This window comes from Lolium rigidum, chromosome 6, assembly GCF_022539505.1.
Source record: "Lolium rigidum isolate FL_2022 chromosome 6, APGP_CSIRO_Lrig_0.1, whole genome shotgun sequence".
NCBI classification, from domain to species: Eukaryota; Viridiplantae; Streptophyta; class Magnoliopsida; order Poales; family Poaceae; genus Lolium; species Lolium rigidum.
Window position 1 is genome coordinate 60,554,445 of NC_061513.1, and position 25,455 is coordinate 60,579,899.

General features: G+C 42.2%; 1 protein-coding gene across 1 annotated transcript; it reads right to left on the reverse strand.

The window, feature by feature from the left end:
- Positions 1 to 6,698: 6,698 nt before the first annotated feature.
- Positions 6,699 to 10,589, reverse strand: LOC124660064 (probable serine/threonine-protein kinase PBL23). Its single transcript, XM_047197857.1, has 9 exons — positions 10,403 to 10,589; positions 9,344 to 9,480; positions 8,961 to 9,058; positions 8,499 to 8,848; positions 7,706 to 8,113; positions 7,445 to 7,605; positions 7,273 to 7,346; positions 7,061 to 7,160; positions 6,699 to 6,926 (listed from the first exon to the last, which is right to left on the reverse strand). Exons 1-9 carry the CDS (start codon positions 10,587 to 10,589, stop codon positions 6,699 to 6,701), a joined length of 1,743 nt encoding a protein of 580 aa, XP_047053813.1.
- Between the last annotated feature and the right edge of the window lie 14,866 nt (positions 10,590 to 25,455).

The following is a 25,455-nucleotide window of genomic DNA, read 5'->3' on the forward strand; positions in this document are numbered from 1 at the left end:
AAATAGCCGGAGCGAGGGGAGGAAGGGGATCAGGACGGCGCGTGGCGTGTTGAGCGGCTGCACACGTGAGCAGGGCGTGCGGAAGGCGACGGCTAGAGGACCCGGGAGCCTTTTTTTTTGTCTTTTTTTTTCTCTTCGGACGGCGGACAGGCGGAGTCTGTTTCCTGGGGTTTTTTTTATCTTCTTTTGTTTTGTGTTTTCCAGACGCGGGGACGGGAAAACGGGAGGAGTGTCCGTCGCTGTCATCACGCCTAGCCGACAGCGCGAAACTTCTAGAGACGCCCGGCAACTGATCTGCGAGTTAGAGCTCCGAAAACTCACATCTATTAAAAAATAGCAAAAAAAGAGTTACTAAAGCAATCTAATTCTTTTTTACAACGAACATGAGGATGTGGTCTACCTGCAAGCAACGTTGTGCTAAGAAATGAGACGTTTGTTGTTCTATGCAAAAATAATAAAATTTGGTGTTGTTTCGGGCATTTAGATTTACAGTTTACAACACTCGGACTTATCTTTTTTTTGCACAGATCATTACTTTATCTTTCTTTTTAATATTATTTACTACTTTTAAGTACTTTTGCTAAAACAAAAACATATGAGCTTGGGAGCAGAAAAACCATGTCCATTAGAGCTCCAATTTCTTCTACAGCTCTTTTTGGCTCCTATAATTTATGGCTAAAATTAAAAGTTTCATTTTGTTTGTCTGCGATAGACTGGTACGAATTCAATTGAGAGTTTTATAGGTTTCATCTCATTTCTAACCTCAACTACCATGCTATTTATGTGGATTTGCCAAATAAAGTGATATCATTGATTTTATTTTATTTTACTTTTGTCAAATCAAATGAAATGATGGATGCCAAATGAGCTTTTAAATTTTTCTGCCAAAAAAAATCTTACAATTGGATCGGTAAAGTTGCGATACTTACGATGAATTAAATTTAACTACGTTTTATTGAATGTGTGACAAAGAATTTCGGTACCTAAAAATTAGCCCATCCCAAGACGAGGGTTGTTGTATGATCCTTCGATCACACACTTTTGGGCACCATAACAGGATGACGGCATACAAGACAGTTCTCATATGAGAACGTTTTGCACGTATTACATCTCTTAGAAAATATTAATAAGTACAAAAAGGAAAATCTAGTAATACCAATATCCATGTCCTCTCGTGGATGTAAAATACCGTACAAATGTGCAATCGTTAAATTTACTGTTCTTAGAGAATCGATGTTTACCCTAATGAAGGATACTTTTATATATACCTTATAATAACATGTAAACATGAAAACTAATAATAGGATTGTTTGAACATCTCACATATTTAAGAACTTTCAATTATTTATCATCGCCTTCACCATTTCGCATCTCTCTCTAGGAGTTGACATAGTTGTGTTATTTTATAAGTTGTGTATCTTGCTCTCGCAAACATGTTTAAACTATCATATGAGGGCATTTCTTTTTGCAATTATGATATGTAATAGTAAACACTAATGTACACAATATATATTTTAGTTTTAGTAGGTGTTCATGTTTAATATGGTGTACATTTATAACAAATGTACATAATTATAGTGGTTATTGTATAATATATATTGTTGACGTACATACGGTTTCCTTTTTATATTTGCACACCAACAATTTGTCGTTTTGTTTAATGAAATATATTTATACACATTTTAAACATCATTTTCACTTGCTTCTCCATCATTTTCCTTTGGTGTCACCTTTGTTTTTATCCCAAGTAAATTATGTGTCTATGACATGCATATAGCACTTCATTCAAAGAAGCACTTCCTAAAAAAATTTATGAGTTGATATTTTTAAGTCTAGTATGCATACATTATTGCTCTAATTTCTGGCATATGCACATACTCACGATGTACAGTTTGTTCAGATTAACATTTATCTAAAGTCATGTGTTGATGTCATCACTATTTTTCATTTTATTCAAATATTGGTTACATTACCGTTAAAAAATTTACATATGATCTGATATAAGTAAACTTTAATTATTTAGAAACCTAATGGAAAATTTTATTAGTTGATTAAGTTATGAAATTATTATTATTTGGTGTTGACAATCATATTTATACACTTTATTTCCGTATGTCTTGTAAAAAATCTCTACATTGTCTCACCTAGATATTCCGCGGGATTTTACAGCGATGTCATCATTTTTTGTGTACCTTCCAAAGAACCATAATTGTACAACTACAAAGATCTTAAAAATCTGACAAGTGTCATCCAACTAACGAGTTGTCCAGGTTCATTGAACGAGTGTTTAACTTTCTTAATCTTCTACTGTATGTTTTAACCTTGACAAACGAACATTACTCATTGGTCGACACGCACACATTGTAATCCTTTAATGTGTACCTTATTTCGCCATTTTCTTATATATGTGCTTAATTTTGTCAAAACAAACCTGAAATTTTGAGAGTGTCTCCAGTAGATACCATAAACATATGAATCGTACTACTATAAGCTATTTATAATAAACTACAAGCATATTTATATTACGAAACATACCGTCGTGGAATGGATGTTAGAACGGATCCGGTAGACTCAAAATGTAAAATGACATATTCTTTATTTTGGGCACCATTATTTCTTTTCAAACACGCACGTCTAGGTGCCGTCCAAGTTCAATGAACTATAAACGTACAAAACAAAACCAATCATATATACCTCCATTGATTGATTGCAATAAAATCCAAACGGGAGACACTTTTTTTATCTGGTATATCCTGCTCCCCCACCGGCGTGTAGTGGGCAGTGTCACTCCTCAGTCAGCCACTATACAGTGTGTACTTTAGCTTACGATATGAAGTTTACATCCATCCTTGTAATGAGTTATGCCTCTGAGCTATAAAGGCATGTACAATGCCTTTTCTTACGATTGCCACATCGGATTTTCACTTAGTTGGAAAAGAGAAGAAAGAAAAAGAAAGTTATATTTCCTTAGCTAAGATATGATCTCTTATGAAATAAGAGAAGTTTATTTTTCCCGTTTACGACTTGTCTTCTTTTAACCATATAATTTCCTACTAAAAATAATTAACTTTTATTTATTGCAAGGGATGACAATAGAAGATAATGTGTTGTATTATATTTATCGTCCTCTATAAATGATGTGGATTACTAAGAGAAAACGTGTGTTTCCTACCGTTATACATGCTCTAATTATCACCAGCTCTTTTTCGTTTGTGGTATAACCATGAACCTACCCATGAACCCAACCCACATTAGCAATTACCTGAAGGGCGAAGCTCTTTCCCCAGGAAGCTCGACCAGCCAGCCATCAATAGAAGACAAAAAAAAAGCATTGTGATGATAGGATCGTTAGCATCGCATTGCTGAAGATTTAATTAGCATTGGTATACATCGATTCATTTATTATTTACTTATTTATTAGCAATGCTCTCATTTTCCCCCTTTCTTTCTCTTTCTTCTTCTCCTGTTGAGAGTCGTCTGGTGCTCCACGGCTCCTCTCTCTCCCCAATCAGGCGGCCTCGCCGGCCGGAGTTGGTGGGGGAGGGGAGGCCGGTCTTCCCATGTATATTATTGTAGGTGCAGTAGTAGTTTTCGGCCTATGTGCTGGTTTGGCGTTATGCCGATGGGGCTTCTCTTGTTGAAGCTTGCGAGCTACTTCTGGCGGAGGGTGGAGGAAGGGTGGTTTCTTGCTGAGCTCTATTGGTCGGATCCAAACACGAGGAACATCGCTTCCTCTGCATCCCCTTCAATAAAGCTCGGTGGCGGAGCTGCAAATCGTGGAGTTCTACAGCCTGGATCCCACCTTGCAGTCGTGGTGGTAGGCAGGTGGGGGAAGAGAGCTCTGTTGATCCTCAAGCTGGAGCTTCGCGGGAAGTTTGTGTGGGTATGCCTGCACACGCATTGGAAGCTGCTCATGGTGGAGTTCGTCAGTGCCGGATACGTGGCGCCGGTGGTACTCTTGGTGAATGGAACCACTCCACACCGGGAAGCGGAGTTCTTCCACGACTTTTCTTCCTCCTGGTTTTTTTCTTCGAAACGGGAGCCTTGCCCCAGCCTCTGCATCAACTGATGCACACGGCTTTTCTTTATTGAAATAGTTCAAAGTATGAGGTAATCAAAAATTTACAATCATGGATCAGACAAGGTCGATACATGAATCAACCAAAGGAAAATGAGACACATAAAGAAGCTATCCATTTGATAATCTAATGTGTCGCCATCTGGTAGCCCGGAAAAAGCAATCCTGAGCAACCGTCAGCAATCGGTTGCATCCACAAGCCATGTGCTCTCGCTGATCCTCCGGGTTTTCTTCCTCCTGGTGAGGATTTTCATCGATCGGTTCGGGATTCATCATTGACGCTGTCCCAAGTGGCATGTTCCCTGGTGACGAAAGCGGCACCCGGACTTGGAGGTCTCCCAGATGCGGCGGAGAGGACCAGGGACTGGATTGCTTTTTCTCTCAGAGTTTTGGGGTCTTGCTTGTAATTTTCAAGTCCTGTGTTGGCTTTTTCTTTTTCTGTAGGGGGCTTGATGTAATCTTTTACCGTCCGCTTGAGTAATATGAGCTTCCAGGCCGTTCGAGGCCTATCCGGTTCAACAAAAAAAAAGCGGTTGACAAGCAGATTGCGTGGCATCCATGCATGTTCATGTGCATCGTTGGAGAGTCCATCAAACAAAGGAAGTCGTAGACTGCGAAGTGCTACTAAAAGTCGTAGACTTCATGAAATTTTCTTGGATATCCTTTTAAAACCTTATTGATACAAGACGTCATAAAAATATTAAAATCTTTGCATGACAAATTGACAAGCAAGTTCCATTGTAAATGCAAATGGCGAGGGGGAAGGGGGAGGGGGGGCTACCATTGTACTCCCTCAGTCCCATAAAGGTTGTCAGAGATTTATCAAAATTTAAATATATCTAAATTTTAATAAATCATAAACACCATTCATGGGATGGAGGTGAGTACTTTTATTTTGTGGTATTCAGATTATCATCGCTGGCTTGCACTAACGTGATCACCAGGAAGCAAAACTAGTTGGATTACCTTGGCCTAAGCCTAGCTTTCTCCTCTCTCTAAATAATCTTTGAAGACCTGAAGATGACATATTTTCATTAATTTGTAGCTGACGTGAACGCAAGCTCCTCATCTTAGATTCTTAATCCCCTGTTTCTGCGGCCAGCGATCATCGGTTGCCCACAAGACAAGATGGAGCTACGATGTCGTCCGCCGCACCGCACAGGTTGCTTCTTTGACCTGTCCGAATTCGCCTTGCGTAAAGGTTTCTTCTACACGCGAGCGTCACGGTGAAGGGAGAATGGACGACATGATCTATACGTGCGAGCCTTGTACACTGGAGGAAAGGAACCCTCGTGTAGTCCGATCAATCCATGTCATCTAGCAAAGCTTCTACTATCTAGCCATAGGAGATGTCATCGGCAGGGAGCGTGTGTGGCTGTTCTGCTCTTCGGATTCCTCGGCTGCAAAGCTGCCTATTAACCATTTAACTAAACTAAACTCAGCTTCAGCTTCACACATATAATCATTATCCGAGAGAAGCTTTACAGCAACCTGCTAATTAACTCACATCACCTGCGTATTTGATGCCGTTTGATCATAGAAAACATTAACCTGGGTCTTTGTTTTTTCAGAGTGGCAAAGGCACCTTTTACAGTACACACCAAGATACATACACCTTCTGTTTTGCAAAAGAAAAACATTGTCGAAACAATAAAGTAAGTATGGAAGGATGTAAGGGTACAGTTTCCCAGCAGAGCACACAGGTCCCTTTTATCCGAAATGCACTCACAGAATATTGATACTGCTTTGCAGGTTCTCAGGTAAAAGCGATATGCATTGCTTCATTTTCTGGAATTGCCTCCTGGGAATAGGCATTTAGTCACATGGCATCTTATTCTTCCCAAACCAAGATCATGGGAACAGTTTGGCCTCCGGCCTAATGATGGTTCAGAAGTTCCAGACTTCTCTCTCAGCGGAGCGATTGGTTCCCTTGCCAACTTGCAGGCCTGGAAAAGGATGGCTGATAGTAGCCCACATGTCTATTCATTGTTTTTGAGCATGATGATTTCATATTTATTTAATGGGATTTTTTTCCAAAACCAATGGACCGGGATCAATACAGCATAGTAGTACTATTCAATACCATATCATATCCAACATGAATTTTCTGTTGTCTGTCCATATCCTTTTCTGAACTGGTGGCCATCACTTTCGCTTAAAAGGGCAACTTGATGGAGACAGTAGAGGAAAACAGCGGCCTAAATTGCAGCGCTAGCTTCATTTTCGGTGGAGTCTGTAGATGCTGCAATAGATTTCTTCCGCGAGCCTGGCTGACAGAACTCTTCTATTCAAAGGTCACTGTCGCATTGCATTCTGCAGACGGAACTCTTCAGCAGACACAGTTTATGGTAAACGTATACACTAGAGAAGCTGAACACAACTGGGAAAATACCCTGAGAAGTCGACACGTTTCATTTTTACAAAGGTAAGCACCAAGTACTAAGAAGGGAACTAGTAATTCCCCTAAATACACCTCCTTATAAGTGTGGAAGAACAAACAAAAGAAGAACTGAACGGGATAGCAAGAAGTGTTGCAGGTTTCACCGGAGAGAACTGGAGATGTCCCTTTTCTACACCAAGGTAGCGATCTCAGGGCACTTGATTCCCTCAGGATATTACTTCACTTTGTAAAATGTGGAATGAACTGTCGGGACAAGTCCCTGATATGCTCATTCTCAGTCTCGATAAGACGAACAACCTCTCCCATTGAAGGCCGCTGTTCCGGGTTTGTCCGCACACAAAGATACGCTGCTCTGGCTAGATGATACAGCCCATATGTATCATATGTATCTGCAATGCGCTCATCGATTAGGTCGTGCAGTGCCAGACTCTCGACCAAAGGCTCTGCCTGAAAAATCATAGAGGGGCAAGAAAATGAACGGTGCAAGTTTATTTTAAGCAAGTATGGAAAAAAGAAGAATGCACTGAACGTAATACCCATTGTAATATGTGTGCACACTGTCCTTCACGTTCCTCGAGGACCTTGCGACCAGATATCAGCTGGAAAAGAACAATTCCAAATGCATAAACATCTGTTCTGACAGAAACTATGCCATATTCAGCATACTCCGGTGCCAAGTACCTGAGGGACATGACAAGAAAATCCTGGCATTTTCAGAAATACAGGAGCAAAAGGGTATCATAAAATGGAAGAGTGAATTAATAATAGTGCAACGATTAGAGTTTTTCCTAACCCTGACTGCCCCAGAATCCTCGTGTGGATAGAAGTATTGACAGCCTTCCATTTCGCAAGACCAAAGTCCCCAAGCTGTCGAAGATAGGACATAAAAATCAAAACAGAGCACACAAGGCATTTGCATTTTGAAATGCACTAGTAAGAAGTGAGGTCAGTGCCATCCAGCTTACCATAGGAACAAAGTCATGTGTCAACAGTACATTGCTTGGGCGCAAATCCCGATGTATTATCGGACCGGCGCGACACTCTTCATGCAGAAAGCGCAGCCCTTTTGCTATACCAAGGGCAATAGCATGCCTCTTGTGCCACTCAAGTAAGCCCGCCTCCTGGTCTATTTCACCACGTGAAAATAGAAACGAGCAAGTTAATAATAAGTTTGTTACCATCTTTATATTACAAATTAATTTTATGCATACCAACTAAGCACATACCGAACAAATGCCACTCCAGAGATTTGTTGCATATATACTCGTACACAAGGATGTTGTAGCTTTCTTTGCAGCAATACCCAAGCAGCATGACAATGTTTCGGTGCCGGGCAAAGCTGAGCACTTGCACTTCAGAGAAGAACTCGGTATACCCCTGTGAGCTAGCTTCTTTACGCAATTTAGCTGCAATGACCTGGCCATCCTTGAGCTGTCCTTTATATACATGCCCAAATCCGCCCTCGCCCACCAACTTCTCCCTTGAGAAGTCAGATGTTGCAGATTGAATCTCTGAGAAGGGATATTTCATGGACTCCTTGATATAAAGCACTGATCTTAGCCCGCAACCAGCACATAGAACTGGTCTTTCCGATGAATCGTTGTTGGCGATCATGTTATCTTCAATAAATTTTCCTGATCACAGGAGCATGCATATTATGACTATTTATTAAACTGTACATGGCCTGTGTAACATACAATTTTGGAAGTTAAGCTACGGATAATGTGCCAATATTGTTAATATATGAAACCAAGCTCCTGGATTCTGGATGAGTGAGCTACTAGAAAGATAGGTTCTATATTTTTCTATATTTTAAGCACTACTATGTCAGAAATTACAGGAGGGAAGAAGAATGTGCATGAGGAACTACATGGTTTTTAGCTTGTGACATCAACCACCATACTAGGGAAGACATAGTTTCGTCTCTTCCTTTTTATTGTTTGTTCAGCATCCCGTTTAAACATTTCAGCTAAGTAACTTACAATTTATGATTTGGTTTATTGAAGAAACATATCATACCATTAGTCTCATCAATCATCGTGATTGACGCGATGCTCATTGACGGTGTGAAGTCTTGCATGCTGCTACCAACCACACTGGGGGTGTAGTGCATCTCATGATTGCTTAGAGAGGCAAAATAACTTACAGGAGATGACTTGATCGACACACGAACCTTGTCAGTATCTAGTGTCTTGGAGCTCAGATCTAGTGATACTACTAAATGTTCTAGGTCCTTCACTTCTCCCATGCTTTTGCTTGAAAGATTTGTTCGAATTGACTTCATTGTCTGCACTGATAGGTTATCCTGAAATGCTGCAACCTTGCAGGCTATGTGCTTTTCTAGGTGCTTGAAATCTCGTCTGAAGTGCCTATAAAGTCGTTATAAACTGATGCAAGTTTAAGTACTGAACCAACAGATGCTTCATTAGGCTCCATAAGGTTATTATGCCAACAATGATTAAATAAGAAATGACCATATACCTATCCAGTACAACCCAAGCAGCTTTACTTGAATTGACTTCATGGATAATGACGACCTTTGCTGGTGATCCAGGACATACTTTAAGGGTTACACTTATCTGAAGTAGAACAAAACGAGCATCAGAGTGTAGCCAATATTTTCAAGAATATTACAACTCTAACTGGTAAAACAGCATTTTACCCTGACAGAGAATTAGCTTATGGGATAGGTATAAAAAAAATAGCTATACGGCAATGCAGGAACCCCCTACCCTCTTTCAGGCGTTGCTCAAAATAAAAAAGCTACTGCTTTTTTAAAAAAAAATCAGTGAGAAATAGATATTTTTTCGAAAATGGGCACTTTATTACTTGCGCAAGTGAGAAATAGATATAGGTAATATTACCCCGACTTTGCGGAGCTCCTCCACATCCTGAAGGAGCTTGGTTCTGTAGTCTTCAGCTTTCTTCTCAACCTGATCTTTAAGGTACCGTGCGTTCGTCCCGGCAAAAGAATCATTAGATGCTTTGGTTTGGTATCCCACTGCTCACAAAAAGGAAATACAGAAGCATTAATTCGAAATACGAGTCATGATATACACCGTATAAAGTCAACATTAACTCAAAATTTCTGTAAAACACCAACAGATAGCAGGAAGACTAGATTAAACAAATGGGCAGACATCGCATTACTGGACTATCTCATGATGACTAGGATTATATGCTTCATAGCTGCGGCCATATGAAATGCATTGCAAATTTGACTCCAGCAGTTTGTTACTAAACACGAGACATTTAATCTTGCTATTCTATTTATTTTCCTTGACATTACATCATTATGAAGCTCAGCAACGACGCCCTTCTACCATGTTGGTGATTCTCAATGTGATAATACTCCATCCAGGGACACCAATAAACAGCATACTCACTGATGGTGAACCAATGAACAATCAGCAACAGGACTGAAAGCGAGTGGCACAAATATATGCAAGAATCTGTCGGCAAGTATATATCAATGCACCCTAAGCCCCTAACATTTCTAGAGTAAGAGGATTCAGATAAACAAATGCTGTACCTAACTACTACAAGGATCATTTACTAAATGTGGATGACCGAAATCAAGAATCAACTTCCAGTATGAAACATTCACACTTGAAATCTAATCCCTTCGTTCGAAATTAATTGAATTTTCTAGCGTAGTCTTAGGCCAAATTTGTTTAAGTTTGACCAAGTCTATATAAAAATACATCAACATATACAGTACTAAATTAGTTTCACTAGATTAACAGTAAAATATATTTTTGTACCGTCTATGTATAAGCATGTAAGCGATATTGAATTATGTGAGGTGCAACTAGATCACATTTTGGGAAGTTTTAAACAAGAGTGGGTTAAGTTGAGCAAAAGGGCTAGAGATCGTAACCCGCACGGGAAAGAGAGACCTAAAGGGGGAGCTTGGCCCTCACTCGGATTGGTGATAGCGTGGAGCACGCCGAGTACGACGAGGGAGTCGCCGCCGCGAAGAATGTCGCCCCGGGCGACCAGCGCTCTGAGCGCCATCCTGACCTCGACCTCCCGGTGGTCGCGGGTCGCGTCAAGCGCCACCACCACGAGCTGCGGCGGCGGCAGCAGCGGGGACAGGGCGACCGGCATCGCGCCCGGGTTGCCCCCCTCCGACATGGCGAGGAGCGCCGCGGTTTGGTAGTCCCCCGGGCTGAGGGCCGAGTACATCGAGATGGGCGTGCTGACGGGGGTGCTGGCGGCGCTGCTCCTGCTCCGCTCGTCCCGGCGCCGGCGGCGAGCGTCCCTCTTGCTGCCATTGTGGCCGGCGACCAGCGAGGGTATTAGTACCTCGAGACGGCTGCGCGCCACCGCGAATATTCGCGAGAACACAGAGTACATCCAGTGTTGAGGCTGCCGGCGCGGGGGGGATCTCGAAGGCACCGGGGGCGAATATATGGCATCTCGGAGGAGCGCCCGAGGCGGCAGCGGCGGCGAACCGCAGCAGTTTGCAGTTGTCGCGTCGCTGGCGGACGGTATCGCCGGCGGACGACGCGAGGGAAATTTCGCAGGAAATTGGGGCGATCGCGTATAAGTTGTAACGAACTGGTCATTTCATATAAGTTGCCCCCTTTCACTTGATAACCTTTGGTTGAAATCTCCATACTTTTATGATTTCTATATAAGCATCATCTAGTCCTTCTTGAAGGCTCCGATTATGAATGGTTAAACCAAGGTTGCAAGGTACTCTCCCTCCAAATGTCTTTTAGTATTCAAATTTAACTTGCTCTCAAATACATTGATATACTACTCCATTTTGAGATGACTTAACCCCTATTTGTTATTATTTCTACACCTCTCTCATTGGACATTGTCAAAGCCGTTTATTAATATTTTGCTCCCTCTGAATCTAGAATGTACGTTTTTTCTTGGTATTTCACTTCTAATAATAAACTACTACTTTTCTACACCTCTCAATGCACATATGCTAATGATATTTATATTGTGCTCTCCTCGATTTACAAAAAATTGTGTTCATGCCTCTACTATTTACAATATTGAGTGAGAAAATGTATAAATAAATGGAAAATAGCATGCCAACTTGGTTTTTTATCGACACCCTCAATTTGTGTGATTCTAAAAGGGAAATTTGTTTTAGGTAGGCGCGAATATTGGAATAAACACACAATTGTCAAAGTAAAAAAGTGGCATAAGAAAAAGACAATGTGACCTTACTAGGAATAAATTAGTTAAATTTTCAATTATAACCGGGCGTATGGCCTTCTGATTTTTTAAAGAAAAAATATAATATGTGTATTTAATAAGGGTGTAGCTTCGCACCCGAGGTTTACTTGAGAAGCCTCAAATGTCTCACATTTTCAAAAAGATACTTCTATTAATTTTTATGATTGGTCTAAGATGGTAAAGTATGTATTTAAACTGGTACCGTTGTATGAAAACTCAACTTAATCAAGTGCAACTTTTTTGCAATGAACTTCGGAATGCACCGAATCAGGGGAGAAAAGAAAATATGCTCCCATCCTATTTGATACGCTCGAACCGAAGACATCGACCACCTGATTGGTTTCCTTTTGTGATCCTGCCAAAAAATAATAAAGATATTTTGGTGGCAAAACATATTAGATTTTAGCAAAAAGTATGTAATTTTGTAAAATCTTGAAAAACAAAGCACATAGATATTGAGTGGAAACGAACCCATGTATTCTTTTCTCAAAGTAATACAACAATTTGCGATGTTTTCAAAATAAGAAAATGGGAAGTATTTTTTATTTTCCGAAGCTTAAACTAATTTTCCTAAGTTGTTAGGTAAATTTTGGAACTTGGTCCGGGTACGATGTCAAACAGTTAGACCTATGTTCTAAGACTCCCTTCACGAATCACAAAGTGGTTTATTGATGACATTGCATGGCTCCTTTGATTTATTGGAAAGGCAAACTGTAGAAATAGGAAAGGACGGGGTTGAGATGCCACATCTAGTTGAATTCTACGACATATTAAATTAGGTCTAACCTAAGGTAATTTTTCTATGAAATTTATACTACGGGATTATTTTCTAAGAATATGATCCTATGAAGCAAATGGCTTTCCAAAGCAAATTGTGATAGGATTTCAATCCTACAAATCTTTTGGAAATCCTATAAATCAAAAGAACTCTTAATAGGAGTAATGGTTGACTTGTGAAAATCGGCTCTGAGAATCTATGACCTCCCTAGATTTGTGTGTTCAAAATCCAGCTCCCCGCGCTTATGACTTCATGTCCTTCTTCCCCTTTTTCTTCTCCACCACAGTCCACAGACCTTTTCATCTACATCCGATCTGTTGTAGCGAGGACGACGCCCTTTGGCAGCAACCTCGTTACACGGGTACAGAGCTAGGTTCAGGCTGCGATGGCGTTAATTCCAGCCCGGCATTCTTACTCCTCGCCCGGCCAAACATAATTTCTATTCGTGTGCATATTGTTTGTCGATTGTTACTATAATTTTACAGCAGACACAAGTGTACTACTACCAAAGTCTGTACCGTAATATCTGACTGATTTCTAGTTAATTAATTGTGCAATTTACATACTAGGTGATTTAGCCAGTCATGGCAAAACTGAAATTAACAAGGGCCGAGCTTGGTGGTGCGTCGCTGGTACTGGCAGCGGGGGATGCGGCAGGGAGGAGGCTGTGGGACAGTGGGAGTGAGCATCGACTGAGAAGATGGCGCTGGGCTGCTTTCGCTTGATCCCGGCACCCGATACGCCTCGCCGTACGCCTGGGGTTTATAAAGCTGGCCAGGTGCCGCTCAGGCCGAGGTTTCGGGGTTACGGGAGGAGGACCGAGGACGGAGTTTACACAGCAGATGTCACCTCGTTGGAGCGCACGATGCAGCATATGCATATCGATCGGCAAGTGCGACGCCGGTCAAGAGGAGAAACCGATGAAGGGTGGTGCCGCGCGCGAACCAGCTAGCTAGGGGCTGGGCTGGCATCGTCGTCGCCTGTGTCTGGGCCTGTTGCTTCCTGTGCCCGGGCCCGGGTCCACAATCTAGTGCAAAGATACGGAACAGAGGCCCGCATGCACCAACGACCAGGCTTCGTCAGCCCTCTCTCCATTGACATTTTTTATCTGAGTTTGACGCCCGATGAGTCGGTTAGCGGCGACGCATACCCCGTCCAACGCAATGGGTTGGCACACCAGCGACACGCTGTGACGACCGGAGGACCTCGCCGCCGATAGGCATGATGCGGCTGGCTGAGGAGTCGCCAGATAGTCGAGGAAAAGGCCTCACAAACACGGAAAACCTTAGGGTTTAGGATGGGAGGCGCGGTGGCCATCGACTTAGGGTTCGGATGAAGAAGATGGGAGATATAGAGGGAAGATTAGGACGGTGGTGGTCGTGGCTCAAGTAGGGCGACGGGAGCAGGCGGTTGCGACCACTAGCGGATGTGGAGGGGCGATGGGGATGAGGTGGGCCAGCCCATATGAAAACTCGTTCGGAGTCGGTGCGTTAACACACGGGTCGAGCGACGAATAGGAGCTCCCTCCCAATAACCATTGATACGTCTCCGACGTATCGATAATTTCTTATGTTCTATGCCATATTATTGATAATACCTACATGTTTTATGCACACTTTATGTCATATTCGTGCATTTTCTGGAACTAACCTCTTAACAAGATGCCGAAGTGCCGATTCTTGTTTTCTCGCTGTTTTTGGTTTCGAAATCCTAGTAACGAAATATTCTCGGAATTGGATGAAATCAAGACCCGAGGTCCTATTTTTCCCGGAGCCTTCCGTAACACCCGAGAGCCGCCGGAGGGAAGCCCCGGGGGCCCCACACCACACCCCGGCGCGGCCGGAGGGGGGCCGCGCCGCCCTATGGTGTGGGCCCCCCGAGCCCCCTCCGAGGCTGCCCTTCCGCCTATTTAAAGCCTCCGTCGCGAAAACCCCGAGGCGAAAAACCACGATACGGAAAACCTTCCGCAGCCGCCGCCATCGCGAAGCCAAGATCCGGGGGACAGGAGTCTCCGTTCCGGCACCCTGCCGGAGCGGGGAAGTGCCCCCGAAGGCTTCTCCATCGACACCGCTGCCATCTCCACCGCCATCTTCATCACCGCTGCTCGCTCCCATGAGGAGGGAGTAGTTCTCCATCGAGGCTCGGGGCTGTACCGGTAGCTATGTGGTTCATCTCTCTCCTATGTGCTTCAATACAATAATCTCATGAGCTTCCTTACATGATTGAGATTCATATGATGATGCTTGTAATCTAGATGTCACTATGCTAGTCAAGTGAGTTTTACCTATGTGATCTCCGGAGACTCCTTGTCCCACGTGTGTAAAGGTGACAGTGTGTGCACCGTGTGGGTCTCTTAGGCTATATTTCACAGAATACTTATTCACCGTTGAATGGCATAGTGAGGTGCTTATTTATATCTCTTTATGATTGCAATATGTTTTGTATCACAATTTATCTATGTGCTACTCTAGTGATGTGTTATTAAAGTAGTTTTATTCCTCCCGCACGTGTGTAAAGGTGACAAGTGTGTGCACCGTGTTAGTACTTGGTTTATGCTATGATCATGATCTCTTGTAGATTGCGAAGTTAACTATTGCTATGATAATATTGATGTGATCTATTCCTCCTACATATGCATGAAGGTGACAAGTGTGCATGCTATGCTAGTACTTGGTTTAGTCTTTTGATCTATCTTACACTAAAGGTTACTAAAATATGAGCATTATTGTGGAGCTTGTTAACTCCGGCATTGAGGGTTCGTGTAATCCTACGTAATGTGTTCATCATCCAACAAGAGTGTAGAGTATGCATTTATCTGTTCTGTTATGTGATCAATGTTGAGAGTGTCCACTAGTGAAAGTCTAATCCCTAGGCCTTGTTCCTAAATACTGCTATCGCTTGTTTACTGTTTTACTGCGTTACTACTGCTGCGTTACTACTGCTTGTTTACTGTCCTGGGCAAAGCACTTTTCCGGGTGCCGTTGCTACTACTTATTCATACCACCTGTATTTCACTATCTCTTCGCCGAACTAGTGCACCTATTAGGTGTGTTGGGGACACAAGAGACTTCTTGCTTTGTGGTTGCAGGGTTGCATGAGAGGGATATCTTTGACCTCTTCCTCCCCGAGTTCGATAAACCTTGGGTGATCCACTTAAGGGAAACTTGCTGCTGTTCTACAAACCTCTCGCTCTTGGAGGCCCAACATTGTCTACAAGAATAGAAGCTCCCGTAGACATCAAGCACTTTTCCGGCGCCGTTGCCGGGGAGGAAAGGTAAAAGGCACTCATACTACGGTCCCGTGTAAAGTATTTTTCTCGTTGCCGTCGTGTGTGTGCTCGAAGCTATTTCCTTTAGATCCTGCAATTGCATCTTGTTGTTTCTTGTTTGCACTAGTTTGGCATAATGTACAAGAGTGAGCTTCTTATTCTATTTCCTGATTTAAAACATGGATTGTTTGATGCGAAAATTAAAAAACCTATGAAATCTTCTTTGCATGCTCGGTAGTAATATTAGTATGAACACTTTGAACACCATTGTTGACAATAATATAGAAAGTTCTAAGCTTGGGGAAGCTGGTTTTCATGATCTTTTTAGTCCCCCAAGCATTGAGGAGAAAATTTTCTTTAATGATACTTTGCCTCCTACTTATGATGATTATAATAGTGGTCTTTTGGTACAACCTACTATGGAGGATAAAGCTTGTTATGATTATACTATGCCTCCTACACTTGATGAGAATAATAATGATAGCTACTTTGTTGAATTTGCTCCCACTACAACTAATAAAATTGATTATGCTTATGTGGAGAGTAATAATTTTATGCATGAGACTCATGATAAGAATGCTTTATGTGATAGTTATATTGTTGAGTTTGCTCATGATGCTACTGAAAGTTATTATGAGAGAGGAAAATATGGTTGTAGAAATTTTCATGTTACTAAAATGCCTCTCTATGTGCTGAAATTTTTGAAGCTACACTTGTTTTATCTTCCTATGCTTGTTACTTTGCTCTTCATGAACTTGTTTATTTACAAGATTCCTATGCATAGGAAGCATGTTAGACTTAAATGTGTTTTGAATTTGCCTCTTGATGCTCTCTTTTGCTTCAAATACTATTTCTTGCGAGTGTATCATTAAAACCGCCGAGCCCATCTTAACGGCTATAAAGAAAGAACTTCTTGGGAGATAACCCATGTGTTATTTTGCTACAGTACTTTGTTTTATATTTGTGTCTTGGAAGTTGTTTACTACTGTAGCAACCTCTCCTTATCTTAGTTTTATGTTTTGTTGTGCCAAGTAAAGTCTTTGATAGAAAAGTAAGTACTAGATTTGGATTACTGCGCAGTTCCAGATTTCTTTGCTGTCACGAATCTAGGTCTACCTCCCTGTAGGTAGCTCAGAAAATTAAGCCAATTTACGTGCATGATCCTCAGATATGTACGCAACTTTCATTCAATTTGGGCATTTTCATTTGAGCAAGTCTGGTGCCCTAATAAAATCCATCTTTACGGACTGTTCTGTTTTGACAGATTCTGCCTTTTTATTTCGCATTGCCTCTTTTGCTATGTTGGATGAATTTCTTTGATCCACTAATGTCCAGTAGCTTTATGCAATGTCCAGAAGTGTTAAGAATGATTGTGTCACCTCTGAATATGTGAATTTTTATTATGCACTAACCCTCTAATGAGTTGTTTCGAGTTTGGTGTGGAGGAAGTTTTCAAGGATCAAGAGAGGAGTATGATGCAATATGATCAAGGAGAGTGAAAGCTCTAAGCTTGGGGATGCCCCGGTGGTTCATGAAGGAGATATGCCCTAGAGGCAATAATAAAGTGGTTATTATTTATGTCTTTATGTTTATGATAAATGTTTATATATCATGCTAGAATTGTATTAACAGAAACATTAGTACATGTGTGATATGTAGACAACAAGAAGTCCCTAGTATGCCTCTTAAACTAGCTTGTTGATTAATGGATGATTAGTTTCATAATCATGAACATTGGATGTTATTAATAACAAGGTTATATCATTATATGAATGATGTAATGGACACACCCAATTAAGCGTAGCATAAGATCTCGTCATTAAGTTATTTGCTATAAGCTTTCGATACATAGTTACCTAGTCCTTATGACCATGAGATCATGTAAATCACTTATACCGGAAAGGTACTTTGATTACACCAAACACCACCGCGTAAATGGGTGGCTATAAAGGTGGGATTAAGTATCCGGAAAGTATGAGTTGAGGCATATGGATCAACAATGGGATTTGTCCATCCCGATGACGGATAGATATACTCTGGGCCCTCTCGGTGGAATGTCGTCTAATGTCTTGCAAGCATATGAATGAGTTCATAAGAGACCACATACCACGGTACGAGTAAAGAGTACTTGTCGAGAGACGAGGTTGAACAAGGTATAGAGTGATACCGAAGATCAAACCTCGGACAAGTAAAATATCGCGAGACAAAGGGAATTGGTAATATATGTGAATGGTTCATTCGATCACTAAAGTCATCGTTGAATATGTGGGAGCCATTATGGATCTCCAGATCCCGCTATTGGTTATTGGTCGGAGTGAGTACTCAACCATGTCCGCATAGTTCTCGAACCGTAGGGTGACACACTTAAAGTTGGATGTTGAAATGGTAGTTCTTGAATATGGAATGGAGTTGGAATATTTGTTCGAAGTCCCGGATGTGATCCCGGACATCACGAGGAGTTCCGAATTGGTCCGGAGAATAAGATTCATATATAGGATGTCATTTTATGTGAATAAAATGTCGCGGAAGGTTCTATGGAAGGTTCTAGAAGGTTCTAGAAAAGTCCGGAAGAAACCACCAAGGAAGGTGGAGTCCACAAGGGACTCCACCTCCATGGCCGGCCAGCCCTAGATGGGGTGGAGTCCCAAGTGGACTCCACCATAGGGGGCCGGCCACCCCCCACATGGGAGGTGGGAATCCCACCTTTGGGTGGGAGTCCTAGTTGGGCTAGGATTGCCCCCTCCTATGGAAGGTTTTGGTTTCGGGTCTTATTCGAAGACTTGGACACCAACACTTGGGTTCCACCTATATAATGAGGGGCATAGGGGAGGGGGCCGGCCACACCAAAGCCACCACCTTGGCCGCACCCCTTGGAGGCCGGCCACCCCCTCTCCCCAAACCCTAGCCGCCCCACTCCTCCTTCTTCCCCGCACGCTTAGCGAAGCTCCGCCGGGATTCTCCACCGCCACCGACACCACGCCGTCGTGCCTGTCGGATTCAAGAGGAGCTACTACTTCCGCTGCCCGCCGGAACGGGGAGGTGGACGTCGTCTTCATCAACAACCGAACGTGTGACCGAGTACGGAGGTGCTGCCCGTTCGTGGCGCCGGAACCGATCGTGATCAAGATCTTCTACGCGCTTTTGCAAGCGGCAAGTGAACGTCTACCGCAGCAACAAGAGCCTCATCTTGTAGGCTTTGGAATCTCTTCAAGGGTGAGACTCGATACCCCCTCGTTGCTACCGTCTTCTAGATTGCATCTTGGCTTGGATTGCGTGTTCGCGGTAGGAAAATTTTTTGTTTTCTATGCAACGTTATCCTACGGTGGTATCGCAGCCGTGTCTATGCATAGATGGTTGCACGAGTAGAACACAATGGTTTGTGGGCGTTGATGCTCTTGTTATCTTTAGTTGAGTACTTTGCATCTTTATGGCATAGTGGGATGAAGCGGCTCGGACTAACTTTACATGACCGCGTTCATGAGACTTGTTCCTCGTTCGACATGCAACTTGTATTGCATAAGAGGCTTTGCGGGTGTCTGTCTCTCCTACTATAGTAAAGATTCAATTTACTCTTCTATTGACAACATTAGTATCAACGTTGTGATTCATGTTCGTAGGTAGATTAGATCTATATCAAAAAACCCTAAACCACGTAAAATATGCAAACCAAATTAGAGAGCGTCTAACTTGTTTTTGCAGGGGTTTGGTGATGTGATATGGCCATAATGTGATGATGAATATGTATGAGATGATCATTATTGTATTGTGGCAACCGGCAGGAGCCTTATGGTTGTCTTTAAATTTCATGTTGAGTAGTATTTCAAAGTAGTTGTAATAGTTGCTACATGGAGGACAATTATGAAGACGGCGCCATTGACCTTGGTGCTTCGCCGACGATGATGGAGATCATGCCCGAAGATGATGGAGATCATGTCCGTGCTTTGGAGATGAAGATCAAAGGCGCAAAGACAAAAGGGCCATATCATATCACATATGAACTGCATGTGATGTTAATCCTTTTATGCATCTTATTTTGCTTAGATCGCGACGGTAGCATTATAAGATGATCCCTCACTAAAATCTCAAGATAATAAAGTGTTCATCCTTAGTAGCACCGTTATCAAGTCTTATCGTTTCGAAGCATCTCGTGATGATCGGGTGTGATAGATTCGATAAGTACTTACAACGGGTGCAAGACAGCTTTTGCACATGCGGATACTAAGGTGGCCTTGACGAGCCTAGCATGTACGGACATGGTCTCGGAACACGTGATACCGAAAGGTAGAGCATGAATCATATGATTGATATGATGAACACTTTGAGTGTTCGCCATTGAAATTACACCTTTTCTCGTGATGATCGATTTGAGGTGCGATGGATTTGGTTCGTGTGATCACTAAGACAATGCGAGGGATATTGTTTTGAGTGGGAGTTCACCTAGATTTTTAATTATGTTGAATTAAAATTTGAACTCAATTTGTCATAAACTTAGTCTAAACTATTGCAAATATATGTTGTAGAGATGGCGTCCTCAATCAATTTTAACCAGTTCCTAGAGAAAGAAAAGCTTAAGAGCAACGGTAGCAACTTCACCGACCGGTTCCGTCATGTGAGGATCTTCCTCTGCGGCGGAAATCTGCAATATGTGCTTGATGCACCGCTAGGTGACCCTCCTGCAGAAACCGAAACCGATGAAGTAAAAGCTGTTTACGAGACTCGGAAAACTCGGTACTCTCAAGTTCGGTGTGCCATCCCGTGCGATCCGGAATCCGATCTTCAAAAACGTTTTTGAGCACCACGATCCTCATGAGTTGATGAATGAGCTGAAAGCTATTTTTGAGACTCATGCGGCCGTGGAATGCTATGAAGCATCAAAACATTTCTTCACTCGTATGATGGAAGAAGGCAGCTCCATTAGTGAGCACATGCTCGCCATGACCGGGCATGCGAAGAAACTCGGTGACTTGGGAATAGTGATTCCTAACAGATCGGGGATTAATCGTGTCCTTCAATCACCGCCACCAAGTTACAAGAACTTTGTGATGAACTACAATATGCGGAACATGAACAAGGAGTTACCTGAACTCTTTGGCATGCTAAAAGCTGCTGAGATTGAGATCAAGAAAGAGCACCAAGTGTTGATGGTCAACAAGACCACCGGCTTCAAGAAACAGGGCAAGTCTAAGGGAAAATTCAAGAAGGGTGGCAAGAAAGCTGCCATGCCTCCTATGAAACCTAAGAACGGCCCTAAGCCCGATGCCGAGTGCTATTACTCGCAAGGAGAAGGGACACCGGAAGCGTAATTGCTCCAAGTATTTGGCGGATCCGAAGAGCGGCCTTGTCAAGAAGAAGAAAGAAGGTATATCTCGATATACATGTTATAGATGTTTATCTCACTAGTTCTCGTTCTAGTACCCGGGTATTTGATACTCGGTTCGGTTGCTCATATTTGTAACTCGAAACAGGAACTAAAGAATAAACGACAACTACCGAAAGATGAAGTGACGATGCGCGTTGGAAACGGATCCAAGGTCAATGTGATCGCAGTCGGCACACTTCCTCTACATCTACCTTCGGGATTAGTTTTAAGCCTAAATAATTGTTATTATGTACTGCGTTGAGCATGAACATTATATCCGGATCTTGTTTAATGCAAGACGGTTATTCATTCAAGTCTGAGAATAATGGTTGTTCTATTTTTATGAATAATATCTTTTATGGTCGAGCACCACAAAAGAATGGCTTATTTCTATTAGATCTCGATAGTAGTGATACGCATATACATAACATTGATGCTAAGCGAATTAAATTGAATGATAATTCTACTTATATGTGGCATCGTCGTCTTGGTCATATTGGAGTGAAACGCATGAAGAAACTCCATACCGATGGATTACTTGAATCACTTGATTTTGAGTCACTTGATAGATGCGAAGCATGTCTAATGGGAAAAATGACTAAGACTCCATTTTCCGGTATGATGGAGCGAGCTACCGACTTATTGGAAATCATACATACCGATGTGTGCGGACCAATGAGTGTAGCATCGCGCGGTGGTTATCGTTATGTTCTAACCTTCACGGATGATCTGAGTAGATATGGGTATATCTATTTCATGAAACATAAATCCGAAACTTTTGAGAAGTTTAAGGAATTCCAAAGTGAAGTAGAAAATCAACGTAACAAGAAGATTAAATTTCTACGATCGGATCGAGGAGGTGAATATCTGAGTTATGAGTTTGGCATGCATTTAAAGAAATGCGGAATACTTTCACAATTGACACCGCCGGGAACACCACAACGAAACGGTGTGTCCGAACGTCGTAATCGAACTCTCTTAGATATGGTTCGTTCTATGATGTCTCTTATCGATTTGCCGTTATCATTTTGGAGTTATGCATTAGAGACAGCCGCATTCACTTTAAATAGAGCACCATCAAAATCCGTAGAAACGACACCGTATGAATTATGGTTTAATAAGAAACCTAAGCTGTCGTTCCTTAAAGTTTGGGGTTGCGAAGCCTATGTAAAAAAGTTACAACCGGACAAGCTAGAACCCAAAGCGGAGAAATGCGTCTTCATAGGATACCCTAAGGAAACTATAGGGTACACTTTCTATCACAGATCCGAAGGCAAAATCTTTGTTGCTAAGAACGGAACCTTTCTTGAGAAAGAATTTCTCACTAAAGAAGTGACTGGAAGAAAAGTAGAACTCGATGAGATTAATGAATCTATACTCGTTGATCAGAGTAGCGCAGTACCGGAAGATGTACCTGTACCGCCTACACCGACAACAGAGGAAGCTAATGATAATGATCATGAAACTTCGAACGAGGAAACTACTGAACCTCGCAGATCGACAAGGGAACGTGCCACTCCTGATTGGTATGATCCTTGTCTAAATGTCATGATTGTGGATAACAATGATGAGGACCCCGCGACGTATGAAGAAGCGATGATGAGCCCAGATTCCAACAAATGGCAAGAAGCCATGAAATCCGAAATGGGATCCATGTATGATAACAAAGTATGGACTTTGGTAGACTTACCTGATAGCCGAAAGGCTGTCGAGAATAAATGGATCTTCAAAAGAAAAACAGATGTTGATGGTAATATTACTCGTCTATAAAGCTCGACTTGTCGCAAAGGGTTTCCGACAAATTCAAGGAGTTGACTACGATGAGACTTTCTCACCCGTAGCGAAGCTAAAATCTGTGAGGATTTTGTTAGCAATAGCTGCATTTTTCGATTATGAGATTTGGCAAATGGATGTCAAAACGGCGTTCCTTAATGGAGACATTGAGGAAGAGTTGTATATGGTACAACCCAAAGGTTTTGTTGATCCTAAAAATGCTGACAAAGTATGCAAACTTCAGCGTTCAATCTATGGACTGAAGCAAGCATCGAGAAGTTGGAACCGACGCTTTGATAAGGTGATCAAAGACTTCGGGTTTATACAGTGTCATGGAGAGGCCTGTATTTACAAGAAAGTGAGTGGGAGCTCCGTAGCATTCCCCGATATTATATGTAGATGACATATTATTGATCGGGAATGATATAGAACTATTAAGCGATGTAAAAGGTTATTTGAATAACAGTTTTTCAATGAAAGACCTTGGTGAAGCATCGTATATATTAGGCATCAAGATTTATAGAGATAGATCAAGACGCCTAATAGGGCTATCACAGAGTACATACTCGGACAAGATTCTAAAGAAGTTTAGAATGGACGAAAGTAAGAAAGGGTTTTTACCTATGTTACCGGGCAAGGTCTTGAGTAAGACTCAAGGACCGGCTACGGCAGAAGAAAGAGAAAGGATGAATCAGATCCCCTATGCTTCGGCAAGAGGGCTCTATTATGTATGCCATGCTATGTACAAGACCGGATATAGCGCATGCTGTTAGTTTGACTAGCAGATATCAAAGTGATCCAGGAATGGAACACTGGACAGCGGTCAAGAATATCCTGAAGTACTTGAAAAGAACTAAGGATATGTTTCTTTGTTATGGAGGTGACCAAGAGCTCGTTGTAACAAGTTACACCGATGCAAGTTGGAACACCGATCCCGATGACTCTAAGTCACAATCCGGGTACGTGTTTATATTGAATGGTGTCTGCAGATAAGTCGGGCAAGCTCGAAGCGAGTGCACGGTGGCGAAGTCTTCAATAGAATCAGAGTACATAGCGGCTTCAGAGGCTTCATCAGAAGCGGTATGGATGAAGAGGTTCATTGTAGAGCTCGGTGTGGTTCCTAGTGCATTGGACCCATTAATCATTTACTGTGATAACATGGGTGCCATCGCAAATGCACAAAAGCCTAGGTCACACAAGAGGCTGAAGCATATCAAGCTGCGTTACCACTCGATTCGCGAGTACATCGAAGATGGAGAAGTAAAGATTTGCAAAGTACACACTGATCTGAATGTAGCGGATCCGTTGACTAAAGCTCTCCCTAGGGCAAAGCATGACCAACACCGGAATGCCATGGGTGTTAGGTATATTACAATGTAATCTAGATTATTGACTCTAGTGCAAGTGGGAGACTGAAGGAGATATGCCCTAGAGGCAATAATAAAGTGGTTATTATTTATATCTTTATGTTTATGATAAATGTTTATATATCATGCTAGAATTGTATTAACGAAACATTAGTACATGTGTGATATGTAGACAACAAGAAGTCCCTAGTATGCCTCTTAAACTAGCTTGTTGATTAATGGATGATTAGTTTCATAATCATGAACATTGGATGTTATTAATAACAAGGTTATATCATTATATGAATGATGTAATGGACACACCCAATTAAGCGTAGCATAAGATCTCGTCATTAAGTTATTTGCTATAAGCTTTCGATACATAGTTACCTAGTCCTTATGACCATGAGATCATGTAAATCACTTATACCGGAAAGGTACTTTGATTACACCAAACACCACTCGCGTAAATGGGTGGCTATAAAGGTGGGATTAAGTATCCGGAAAGTATGAGTTGAGGCATATGGATCAACGAGTGGGATTTGTCCATCCCGATGACGGATAGATATACTCCGGGCCCTCTCGGTGGAATGTCGTCTAATGTCTTGCAAGCATATGAATGAGTTCATAAGAGACCACATACCACGGTACGAGTAAAGAGTACTTGTCGGGAGACGAGGTTGAACAAGGTATAGAGTGATACCGAAGATCAAACCTCGGACAAGTAAAATATCGCGAGACAAAGGGAATTGGTAATATATGTGAATGGTTCATTCGATCACTAAAGTCATCGTTGAATATGTGGGAGCCATTATGGATCTCCGGATCCCGCTATTGGTTATTGGTCGGAGTGAGTACTCAACCATGTCCGCATAGTTCTCGAACCGTAGGGTGACACACTTAAAGTTGGATGTTGAAATGGTAGTTCTTGAATATGGAATGGAGTTGGAATATTTGTTCGAAGTCCCGGATGTGATCCCGGACATCACGAGGAGTTCCGGAATGGTCCGGAGAATAAGATTCATATATAGGATGTCATTTTATGTGAATAAAATGTCGCGGAAGGTTCTATGGAAGGTTCTAGAAGGTTCTAGAAAAGTCCGGAAGAAACCACCAAGGAAGGTGGAGTCCACAAGGGACTCCACCTCCATGGCCGGCCAGCCCTAGATGGGGTGGAGTCCCAAGTGGACTCCACCATAGGGGACCGGCCACCCCCCACATGGGAGGTGGGAATCCCACCTTTGGGTGGG